This window comes from Aquila chrysaetos, chromosome 2 (genome assembly GCF_900496995.4).
Source record: "Aquila chrysaetos chrysaetos chromosome 2, bAquChr1.4, whole genome shotgun sequence".
NCBI lineage: Eukaryota > Metazoa > Chordata > Aves > Accipitriformes > Accipitridae > Aquila > Aquila chrysaetos.
In genome coordinates, this window is record NC_044005.1 from 25,363,229 (window position 1) to 25,376,071 (window position 12,843).

Consider the following 12,843-nt stretch of genomic DNA (forward strand, 5'->3'; position numbering starts at 1 on the left):
CTTTTTCAAAAATGAGAATGGGAATAAAATAACCGTGTTACTTCTGCAAATATTCAGAGGCAGGATAAGAAAACAAAACAAAAGGGAACATTTCGGACAACAAACATCATCTCTTGGAAAAAAAGCAAACAAAGAAAATACAAGTTGGTTAATGGCCATCAAGCCACAGGGAGAAAGAGCCTGCATCCAGTTCTGCCGTTCCAACCACATCCTACTGTTCATCAGTGGAGGTTCTGCCACACTCATGGAATTGAAAGAGAGCATCTTTGGAGTTTGCTACATTTTTCAAAGTCAGATTAATAGTCAGCTATACTTAACTTGGTTCCTGTTTTGTTTCCTTGCCACTTTTCTTTGTCTGCTTCTTTCCACTTACTGAACAGTTTTTCCTCTGTTTTTCCCCTTCTTTTCACAATCTGCGCAAACGCTGTAACATTTTTGGGTGACAGCATTTAGCACACAGAAATCACCACTGCTGCGGCATAAAGGAGGCAGAAAACAAGGCTGATCATAAAATTCTAACATAAATCAAATATACATCATGAAGTAATACAAGAGAAAACGGAAGAACCAGACAAGTTAATGAGTGTGGAAATCTCTACATTTGTTCCACTGGAAAAGTTCTCTGCACAGCACCTTCTGTGTGAGTGAACAGAGCACAGCTAACAGTGAGTTAAAAATGTTTACTAAAAAAGGTACATGGTGACAAACTTCTTTGCTCACCCTTAATAGAAGGTTGGGCTGGAAACTGATGAATCACTATAGGAAACAAACAGCAATGGTGACGTGTGGCTTCAAAAGGTAACAATAGCACTGCTTGATCCGTGATGTCTACAACAGAAATATCCCTAGATTTGTTAGATGATGGATTTCATATTGCCCCACCCACCCAGGAAATGCAGAAATTCTGCCACCTGAGCCCTGGTTAGAGCTTTCACAATTGCCCCAGAGGTACATGAAAGCCTCGCTCACGTACAGTATTTTCTCAAGACGTTCCCCAAAAACCATATGCTGTTGATATCTTGAGCAGCTCCCCATGGAGTCTGGATCCATTAGCCCAGCAGTAGAAGAGGCTTATATCTTTATGTTTCAGGGTCCACATACCTGTGTGGCTCTTGCAATCTTCCATCACCCAAAACTGGCATTTAGACATGAGGTGTGTTTATTCTGTAAGTGTATGAGGATCAGGCCCAGCAACCCAGCTATTGAAGTGTCTGGTCAGACCCAGCAGTCTCTCCAGCTCCACATAATTCATGGTTCAAGCACAGAAAATAGTTCTGGCTCGTTATTCATTTGGACCTGATCGGTGCAGAGCAAATAGCCAGGAAGAATCCTGGTGTTCAGCACTTCACAGGCTCATACCTCCTATCTAATGGTCATGTACTGTTAATGTAATATTTGGATATAAAGCCAAATTTTCTGTTATCATTAAAAGCACTTTAAAATGAATGCACATATGGATATCATGTTTATTCCAAACCTTCCCTTTCTGTAAAAACATGTTTGCTTATCCATCTATACTGTAAACGTAGAGCTGTATTTACACAGTATTTCTGTAGGGCTTTTTGCTTACATATCAACAGTACAGGGACTTTCTTTTCAGCACTTCTCACATTCTACATACTAAATTCCGGTTAATCTATTTTCATTGCCAAAAGAAGTAAACAAATGCTAGTTGTGATAAGATACTATTGCAAGTATTTCCATTTTGACAAAATTTCAGGGTTTTTTTTCCTTGAGATTGGACACTTCTTGCCCTTGTTTCATCTCTGACTTAAGCTCAAACTGTTGTGTTTAAACTCAGATGTCATAAAAAATGCTGTGATGAGATTCTCAAATTCACAATGGCACTTCCAGTCGACTTAAGTCTCTTGCACATACAGAGTTAATTACCATCACACTGCTAAAGACCAAGGAAAAAACCCTGAAATACACTTCATCATGTGGTTTGCATGACTTCAACCTTCTGGACTCAAATTTTAGAAGACAGTATGAAACAATGTAGAAACACTCAGATCCCTCTTCCTTTTGCAATACTAAGTAAGATTGTTCAGCAGGTCCAAAGCAATTTAATCAAGGATGCTAAAACAATCAAGGTGCCATTCAGTGATTAGTATGCAAGCAATTGAGGGGGAGCATGGGGCTTCCACACACTAGCAACAGCTAACATCAAAGATGGCCTAACTTTTGCAATGTCCTGTCAATCAGTTATGTTAGCCATACATACATGGCTCCTGTTTACCAACACTTCACTCGGTTTTCAGGGACACAGGGTAGTGGAATTCACCCAGACAGCTAAGATAACTTCTTACCACTGCTTTTACCAACACCAACATAGGGTACTTCTGTATTTACCAATTTATGTTCTCTACCCTTATTAATAAGTTGCTGATGAAAATCTGCCCATGCTACAAAAGCAGCATCCTTTCAGAAAAGCACTTTTTGCAATTGCTCATGCTCTCTATTTACTCCCATTTCATTACTTCCAGCTGGAAAAAGAACAGTGGAACTTTATTTCCTCTGATAGCCACCAGCAGGGATAAGAGCTCAGTCGTAGCCCTGCTAAGCGACAAATTAACTCTTTGGATTATGTAAAGATCAATGGGAAGCAGGGAAGTATTCTATTACCTTCAGAACACAGCTTGCCAGCATATCCAGTGGCTGAGCAGTCACAGTGTGGCTCGCCATCCAGAAGGAAGCAAGTGCCACCATTTTCACAGGGGTTTTCTGCGCAAAGCCCTTCCATTTCCAGTCGGACCCCTTGACTGCCCAGGAGCTGCGGCTCAGAGTTGCCATATTTCAGATCCAGGATAAATCCTTGAAATGGAGGCTCACCCAGAACACCATCAAGGGTCAAGGCAGCAGGACGGATGTCCAGTGGGACTCCACCAACAAAAAGGTCACTGACGATATTCATATACTGGCGTTGTGGACGCACCTCGCCTGGCTTGGCTTCACCATCCAGCACTAGCACCGTCCGAAGATGATTGCGGCTGACCATCAGGAAGTGCCAGTTGCTGTCGTTGACCTGTTTGTCTGTGATAACTGTAGTCTCCGCACAGTCCACACTAAACTGGAGCTGGATGCGCCCGTCAACAAGGGACAGACAGAGGAAGTCACAGACACCACCATCATCAAAGTAGAGGAGCAGCCCAGCAGAGACATTGGTCTTGAACTGGAAGCTGAGTTCGCTCCTAGTGCTGGCATCCCAGCGGAGGTAGCGGGCCCACTGGTTGGGGATGCCCATGAACTCCAGACCCAAACAGAGACCCAGCAAGGAGCCCAGCAGCAAACTCACCTTCAAGGTGAAATAGACGGAGTGGAGAGTGAAGCCCATTGTTTCAAGAATCTGCTGTTCCCTAGGAGAAAAACAAAAGCCACACTACTGGGAGTAGAACGCCAGCAGTCAACACCAAATGTTAAATCCAATGGGAAGAGGAGGAGAGCACAGAGAGTGAGAGAGAGAGAGAGGGAGAGTAAGTGGAAGGTGAGATAGCAAGTGGACGTGACCAAGAGGAAATGCCTCCTCCCCAAGGAAAGATCCCAATTATCCCTTACGATCCAGAGGCTTTTATCATCTCAGACGTACAGGGTATATGAAGTGACTTCTCCAGTTGGTGTACTTCTGTGAAGGGCAAAATAAGCCACAGTGATTTGTTTTCGTAGAACACTGGTTGTTCCAGGGAGGAAGGAAAGGCAGAGCTGAAGCCCAAGCCTCAAATTCTGGTTTCCTAGAAGTGATGACAATATTGACAGATGTGGCAGTGTGATGGAGGAGAAAGTGAATTCATAAAGCACGTGATCCTCAAGAGGGCAAAAATAAAGTCAATCTTCATGATGCACTGGTGGCTACCCAGCCCATAATTCACTGCTTGGCACTCACGGAGCTTGCAGGACCTGTGTGGTCAAGAGAAGAAAAGAAAGGAAGAAGTTAGTCCTACTACTCACCGTATCTTTACCATGAAGCTTATTAACATCTTGTCCAGTAACTCATATACATTTCTTGATACTCTGGCCACTTCTTCATGCCTGCATTTGGCTATACAGTCCTCCAAAGCAGCAAGGACATCTATGTCCTCAAAACTAAGAGGACCAAATAGAGAACTCATGAAGTGATCTGCACACACCACAAAGCTGAGCAACATAAAAATACACCAGATTATTTAACGGCTTTGATGGGTGCAATCTCATTGACTTTACTGAGAGAAATGGTGCTGAAGCTTCCCCAGTAACAATTACCTCTCAATGAAAATGCTTAGGGCAAAGACCAGAGTTCCTTAGAGTTTAAAAGTTGATACAGGGCAAAAGAAGATGTTATCCGAACTTCCCATTCCACTGCTTTCATTATGCTTTCTAGCACACCAAGCAAGCATTAGAGAAGACAACCCTGCTGTCAGCCTGTCATGCAATAGCTGCTTTTACTTTACATGTCTTGCACACTTCAGAGACTCTAACAGGGACCTTTGCAACCTGGAAACATGTGCTATGCAAATTATATATGGCAACCTGCAGCTTAGATGATAGGAAACTTGTAGCTTAGATGATAAGAACTGCCTAAGCCCTTAACCACTTACCCTGGTCTAGTGGTTTGGCAAAAAGGCCAAATTCACCCCTAGCTAACAGCAAGCAATTCCAACTGCCTTCAGTGAGCAGGAGTTACAACTCTTAACACCGGGATTTAATTCACTTCTGTCTATTTGCATGTGGGTGACTGTATGCCTAGGGTAGGAGGATGTTTTAAGATGACAAGTAAAGACAGCACAAAGCTAGGCTCATTCTTTGAAAATCCTGCTTAAAAAGAAAGTAAGTTTTCCATTAACATAGGTGCTTGTTCACAGAGATGCGTTGGGCACGAGATCAGCTCTGGGAATGGCTAACATTAGCACAGATACAAAGCAGGAAAGGAGGTGATGAGAGTCATGGCCTTCAACCTTCCAGAAGCCAGCATGAACACAGATTTCACGAATTGGATCACAAATATTGTGAGACAGTATCTGGCTGGGAAAAGCGTTTTGTGCTGTGGACAATAAGAGTGACTGGGGCTGCTGTTGCTCCCAGCAGATGCCTTTCAATGCCACAGGCCACCTTGCTCTGAAGGAGGAGGCTCACAGACACTGCAGAAACAGGCAGTGCAGAAAAGTTTCTGTTTGGAAAGGGCAGAGGTTGAGCTGGAGGAGAATCACTAGGCAACAGAGGGGAGAGCTCACATAGTCACAGCCTCTGCTCTACTTGCCCCAGGGACCTACAGGTCCCTGGCCATAAGTCTCCAGGGCTGTCAGTCTGACAAATTTAGCTAGCATGAAAAACAAGTCACTTAGAAAACAAAAGGGATCAATTAAAAGAAAACCCACAAGCTGGAGAGAAACATGAGCTTTCAGTGCCCAGTGGAAACTAGGCTTGCTCCCTGCAGCTGCCTGAGTGGAGTGTGTCTTAGCTAAACTGCTATAAACACAAATAAAATCAAGTCAAAACCAGAGGGCAGATAATTCCTTTTAATTGTTAACAGCTTGGCTCACGAGAATGGAGGGAGGAAAAAGGAGGTGTTAGGAGAGGTGTAAGATGAAAAAAAAATGCAGATCCAAATGCTCAAATCATCTGTCTTCCCAATAATCACAATGGGGGCTCAGTTCATGGGGTTTTGGGGGGCTTTGAAAATCAACTGGAAAAAAAAATTATACGGCTCTTGTCCATTTACCTTTCTCCTCTGTGATCCCTAGTGGCTCCACTAAAATAGCCCATGATTTATGGAGAAGGAGAATAGAGTGAGAGGGAGGTAAGAGAGAAAGTGATGACCCAAGCCTAGAATTATTGATGAGATGGGAATAGGAATATAATAATGTGTGTAAATTAGCCAGTGATGTGTTCCGAACAGCTCACAGTTCCCTGGAACATTTACCACCACCGTAGAAAAATTCACTGCTTCATCAGACAGTTCTGTGCTCAACCTGAGCTGGGGAGGGAGGCAAGCCCAGCGTGGCACCAAGCACCCACAGAGACACCAATGCAGAGGGGCTCTCACCAAAGCTTTCATTTTCTCCTGGGCATGGTGGGTTGCACCATCTGCATCAGATGTAGCCCTCAGCCCTACTACTCTTCTCTCCCTATTTTAGAAGACTAACTCTTTGAGAACCAGTGAAAGATGCTGTAAATCACAGCAGCAGGTGTGAACACTCTCTATAGATAACAACAGATGAGATGCATATGTCCATGTACAGCCCAAACGCCTGTCCAAAAAGCCTACCAATCTCTCCCAACCCCAGGCTGCTGAAACACTGTTTTACATACACAAAGGAATCTCAGTCTCCATGGGTCACTTCAATCTTTGGGATATTTCAAAGGCACAGTAAAGGGAGCCGGCTACCTCTGTGGCACAGATTACTGTAACATCGATACATGTCCATTAGGAAAGGACAAAGGCCACAGTTAACAAGGGAAACCAGGCAGAAATGGTTAAACAGGAATAGCATTGCTGACTGAAGGAAGCCAAGGCAATCTCTCTCTGTTTTGATTGAGGGAAGCCAAGGTAATCCTCTTCTAGCTGTTATGAAAGAAGACAGTGCCAGTTCTGTTTCAGAACAGGAAGAAGACACAAAACCCATGAAATATAGGTGTCACTTCTAGGTGCTTCATTGCCATTTAGATACTGCAGCTCAGGTTTTGGGAAGGCTGCCCGCACCCAGCTGCTAGCAGGCTGGGGCCATCTCAAGCTCCTCCAGAGCTCTGCCAGCACCTGTCAGTCCTGACCCATGGCACGTTTCACTATTCCAGTTTTGTGTCTCATGCAGTTCAACCTGTGAGAGCAAACCTCACCACACAAGAGTGTCTTCAAGAAAAACTCAGAAGACCCAGTGCCCTTTTTAGCAATGGCCAGAATCTGAATCCCAACCTTGAGAAAGTAAATCCTGACACAACAAATCTGTCCCTCACCCATTTCCCACAATGATCCTCCAAGACACACTGAGAACAAATAATTTTCTGCTCTTACCATTTTATTTTTAGCATAAGTACTACCCTAGCAGCCTCATACAGCATGCTGCTACCATAGCAATATATTACAGTTTGGGACAATAACTATAGAATCTCATAGTATTTTCTAATATATTTTACCTCTGAGAAATCTCAAACTTTGTCACAGCACGATCACATCAGACAAAAAAAAGCGTTCATGATGGACACAACCTCTCCCAGTCACGAATTAGCAATACCCCTGTTCCAATTCCACCTATTGGTCACATGGAAAAGCATACAAATATTTTCCATATCATATTTTTGGCTTAATGGGATTTAGCAGCACGAAACAAGACAGACAGTCTGATGTGATCAGCCCTTTGGCAAACCACTAGGCGAGGTCTTTGCAGAGCATTTTAAATACTGGCTACCCTTAAGGAATGAGAGGCCCAGCAAGTTATCTCCATGGCACCTCCAGCAGCCTGTACTGCCTCCCTGGCCTGCCAGAGAGCTGAGACAGTGAGGAACCTGCACACCGAACAGACGGCTCAGTATCTCGCACACACAAAACCTGCCGTAGGAAACACACCCACTTGCACTATTGAAACATCTCACTCACAGGGCGGACAGAGCTGCACAACTTCCCAAGCTGGGGAAGGGAGGCAGCCCCGCCACAGTGCTGTGGGCAAGTGCTACCCAACCACCACACATCTTCCCAAACTTGAGAGCAGCCTATTAATGCCAGGTCAGAGCCATCTGCTCCGCAGCCCATGGAGAGGGTCTCACCCTCGCTTTGGAGTGGCTCTCAACTGCTTATCAGCTGTATGCAGAGACTGAGTGACATTATCTAATTGCCAACTAATTTCCATAATTACTGAACGGCACACTCTGTATGCAGGGTTAACATCTTTGCAAACGTCTCGCAACGCACCTGCTTAGGAAAGAGGGTGAGAAGCTGGGCACAGTGCTGCTCCGCAGCTTATTTACCCAACCGCACAGAAAGGTTGCAGGAGACAGGTTTGTCACTCCCTGCCCTCCCTCCTCCACTACCTCCCTCTCTGGCTAGTAATTGCTTGGGACGGACTTTTTTGTATTTCAAAGTGTAATTTTCAGCAATTCCTAGTGCAGAAAAAATAACAGAGTTAGATGAAGCCAGGGACAGGCTGGCTTCCCTCGCAAAACCCTGCCACTGCAGCCCAGTGCAAGCCTGTGTAAGTCCTGTTACTCCACTTAAGGATGTTGGACAAAATCCCACTGACACTCTGATGGGAGGGGTTTACAGTCCCCCCAGTCTGCCACCACCTTCCACAACCAAAACTATTCATTATGCCATACTTCGTGTGGAGGGAAAACATACATTGATCACCTAGGTTCCATGTATTTATACCCCATGTGAACTCACCCCTGTCCTTGCCTTCACTGTAAAAAAAGCAAAATCCAATGGTTTGCTTTATTCCCCAGATCCTAATGAAGCAGAGGAGTTTTAGGAAGGGGTAAACAGGACCCTAATTTGGCTCTGCATCCATATGTGTTCCCGCAGTCAGCCCAAAGCACAGCAATCAGATCATTACAGCTTTATGACATATGTTGCTCAAAATGATCCAGTGAGAGTCACAATCAATAATTGGTATTAAAAGCCAAGCTTGCCAGAGGCAGAGAAATGGTGAATTAATAGTATTTATTCAGTTTGTCTTCACTCATCCAGTTCTTCAGTGAGCAATGGGCTCCTTTTGGCTCATGCCTTGAGTGAAGGTCTCCACAGAGACTCCTATCTCTTAGGCAGAAATCTTTCTGCCTGGTCTATCTCCAGCTGAATTGTGGCTAAAAAGAAAGGGGAAAAATAACAAAAAAAACCCCTTCTGATGAAAAATGCAGATGTGAAAACTGAGCTGATACTGTCGCTGGGGAAGAAAAAGGAACACAAAAATCCTCCCATCACACAGCCTCCTCAGCAAGGATGCATGGTTAGATGTTTACAGAGAACTGAGAGGGGACATGGAGGCTTTGAAATTCAAGAGACTAGAGAAAACCACATGGATTAATTCAGTTTTAATTCCTCTAGCTGCATTTGCGTCTCAGCTATAAATCTGGACACTGGCATCATCCCCTTGCTGGGACGGAGAGGACTCTGGGGTGGTGCCAGTGGAGCTGAGCTGAAAGAACTAGGCTGAAGACAGAAGTGGACAGCTATTCTATGATTCTATTACCCAGGGAGAGTTTGGTGGCAATACATTGCTCACAGGGGTGAGGGTAAGGCAAGATGGGCTCTCCTTAGTGAAGAGGCCAGAAGTGCAATTGAAAATGGGGGCTTTGCCTTGCAAAGGGCTGAACACACCCAGGTCCTGCTGAACTGAATTTGGCAGAACTTCATGGGATGCAGCATCTTACATGACTGGCTGCCAGGAGAGAAGTGGCAGAGGAAACAGACTTAGGGCTTTATCTTGGATGTAGATACACATGTGGGCATGAAGGCCAGCATCTTAAAATTGGGGTTTGGGGGTGACACAGAGCACTTGGTGAACTCTTCTGGATGGTTTCCAGGGATATAGTGCTCATGCCAGTCTCTAACATCACTGTGAGAACCGCATGTGCCTTTGCCCCACCCCAAGCAGAAGACACATTCTCCTATGTTCATTGGTTCTTCCCACCACTGATATATCTTGCAGGCTTAGCTTTTCCATTCTTGAAAGTGAATATGGAGTTACTCAATTCTCCTTATCTGAATTCAGCACAGACCTCCCTAGGAGACAGTGGCAAAAAACCTGTATCAAAGCAAAAAGCAAGAAAAGGAGGACTAGGGTTGCAATCCAACAGCGTCCTCTTAAATAAAAAAGAAAGTTAGACTAAAAAGCTAGAACTACTTTGTCTTTGCTCCCCTGTAGTGGATTAGGATATACACATGCACATGCATACACTGTCAGTTGTGATCTGTAGGTAGGTGGTTGGTTGGTTTCCTGGTACCTGGGTAAGTGGTTTGCAATCAGACAGGTTAAGCCCATTGCCCTTCTCCCTGTCCCCATTTCTCACCTGGGGAAGGCAAGAATGGCTGTTTACGACAAGTCTACTCTTAGAGCTGACCTTCAGAAACACTCTATAACACCCAAACTAGGTACCTATGCATGGGGAAGCTGAGGTCACACGCACTCGCGAGACACACAGCTGAAATGCCACCAGCGGCCTCAGAAGGGATATGAGCAAGCTAATAATGTGCTCAGTTCAACAACAAGCATGCGACCGTGGCAGCACAGCTCACACTTCAGAGCTATTAGGCTGGGAAGCCATCTGGCTGCTGGAAGAGTTAATATTTTATCATAATCACCCTTCCAGGTTCTCACCTCCTGGGCCTATTTAAACAAACTTAATTCAGAACCAGAGTTCTTCAAATCTATGCTGGAAGAAGAAGGGTTAAAAAAGCCACAAGGGACAGTGTGACTCCCTTCTTAAACACTCTGTGCACCCCACAAGAGGAGGCCATGTAGTCCACGAGAGTGACCTTTAACTAGCCTACCTAGCCCAAGCTCAGCATGAATGCAATTTACAGACCATTTCAGCTCTCAGCTTTCTTAACACAAAGAAGAAAAATCAAACCCCAAGCACAATGGAAAAGAAAGAAAGAGAGAGATAAAATAACCCTGCAGAGCAATCATGTCTGGGGCTGCTCTGATGGCTTTCTGTTCCCTTCCAGGACACAGAAATTACTCCCGGTGTGTTAATTACTCCCATTACCACAAACTCTCCACTAACAAGGACTAGCTAAAAGGAAGCATTGGCAGCAGCTGAGCAGTTACTGCTCCGTACTGCCACACAGGAGAAACCAGACTCCCCCATCTCTGAGCTGGTACTAACCAGGAGAGCAATTTCTGCAAAACTCAACAAGCTTTTATTGTAATTCCCACGGCAGCTGTGCTGGGAACACTGGCCTTCCCTCAATTCCACCATAGTTAAAAGAGAACAAAGAATACCTGCTTTTCTAAAGACTTTGAAGCTCAACAGTTGGAAAGCTTTGAATCATTATCATTTATTTTACTCCTTCTGTAGTTGGTCTGTCTCCATCCCCCGCATCCTCTCCTTTCTGCCACCAAGAAGCCAGGACAGATTTGTAGTGTTGTTTATTCTACCAGATCCTAACATATCAAATGCAAAGCCAGGAGCTGCACACATCACAGCAAGGAATGTTAGCAGGGAATTCTGTGAATTCACAGTGCTAGCATTACTGATAAACGGCAAAACTGCTTCCAGATCCCCTGACAAGTACATTGTATTTCTATTTTCTTTTAGTAAAAATCAAGTCTTCTAAAAATGTGCTCATCGTTACTGAAAATTGAAGTTTCAGCATGTCATCAATGCCTGAAAATGAGGCTGCTTCCAAGAAGATTTTCCTAAGACTAACAGTCTAGAATGGGTTTATTTTTCCCCAAAAACATATTTGATACTGCAGAGACAGGCTAAGTATTAGACACTCCTCAACGGAGAGACACAGTTGCAGTGTGGGGGGCTCCCAACTTTGAAGCAATAAGAGGAAAAAAGTCACTGTTGCACTGCTTTATCAGCTACTTGGCATTAGGAAAAGGTACAGAGCATATAAAGCAACAACAAAATAAAAGTAATGGCTGGCACACCAACCAATAACACCTTGCTCTTCCTAGCTGTCTGTCTATCCATCTGCTTCTTCTTTCATATGCATTTTTTAAGTTCTTCATAAGCAAGAACAGTTTCTTTTCTGTTTGACATAATCTAGCACAACACAGTCAAGAATGGAGCTCCCAGGCACTGCTCACGTACACATTAATAATAATGATTTTTTGTACTTCAGCTAGCATTAAAATACCTCTACATTCCAGTTGGCATATAGTAGTTACTTTAAAAAAAAAAATTTAAAAAGGGAGAAAAAAGCATAAAAGGACTATCAGAAAGACTAGAATAAGAACAAAGGTTAAACTCATTCTTTCCTTCACTTCCAGATCACAGTCAATTCGCACTTTGTTCAACACACTTTTACATTCCTGAACCTGATTTCCAGTAAGTCAAAGAAGTTTGCATTTTTTTTAATATCATGATAGTATATTACAGATGCAATCAGTTGGGTTATTTTACTAAAAACGTAACATGCATAGAGAGGGACCCTGCACCTGGCCAGACTTCCCTGTCATTAGTATGGCCAGTAATTCATTTAGGTCATTCCCTACAGTCTGCTGGCTCATGGGAATAAGCAGCATCCACTTAAAAAGGAAATAAAGGGCCCATGAACATCTGGAATTTACCGTGGATTTTCCCATTATGTAAGATGTAGCACTCTCTACGTTTCGTTGCAACTTCATGATCTCATGGAAGAATTTCTACTCAGCTTCCCACAAAGCAAACATGAACACCCAGACCTAGCAAACAGGTGTGATAAGCTGTCCACAGTGCAGGGAACGCTCAGCTCAGTGCCTAAGCTCCTTAAATAGCTGATGCTCTGTTTACAGATCAAATGGGAACGCCTTTCAGGGAGCCCAGTTAAACATCGGAGTTGAAGTGTGAGGGATCGATGTTCACACAGCTCTCGCAGTGACTGAAGCTGACCAGCACGAGGGAGCAAAGACACTGGTGACCTGGTAAGCACTCTAAAAGTCTACAGCCACTGTGAGATTAGGTGTCTGCTTTCTGAACCACATTCCTCCCTTACCACCAGCTCCAGAAACATGCTGATTTTTGTGGGTATATACGCAACAGCAGGCTGGGAATCCCGTGCCATGGGAAATCACTGCATTCTTCCAGCTCTCTGCTCTTTTCATCTTCTGATATACAAAATTCCTGCCAAAATTCACTCCGCCCCACTCCCCTCCCCACTTCTACCTAAGGGTTATTGGGGGGACATGGCGAGAAGTTATGCATAGATAGGTTTCTCGGTTCTAGCGT

The 12,843-nt window shown here is 44.2% G+C and overlaps 1 protein-coding gene across 40 annotated transcripts in view; it reads right to left on the reverse strand.

The window, feature by feature from the left end:
• Window positions 1-12,843, reverse strand: part of NRXN3 (neurexin 3) — a 1,038,943-nt gene that overhangs the window by 983,423 nt on the left and 42,677 nt on the right. For all 40 annotated transcript variants that reach the window (XM_030007362.2, XM_030007358.2, XM_030007356.2 and 37 more), the window contains one exon: window positions 2,626-3,894. In XM_030007362.2, the coding sequence (XP_029863222.1) occupies window positions 2,626-3,334 (709 nt within the window). In that variant the 5' untranslated portion in view covers window positions 3,335-3,894. The remainder of the gene's footprint in view (window positions 1-2,625; window positions 3,895-12,843) is intronic.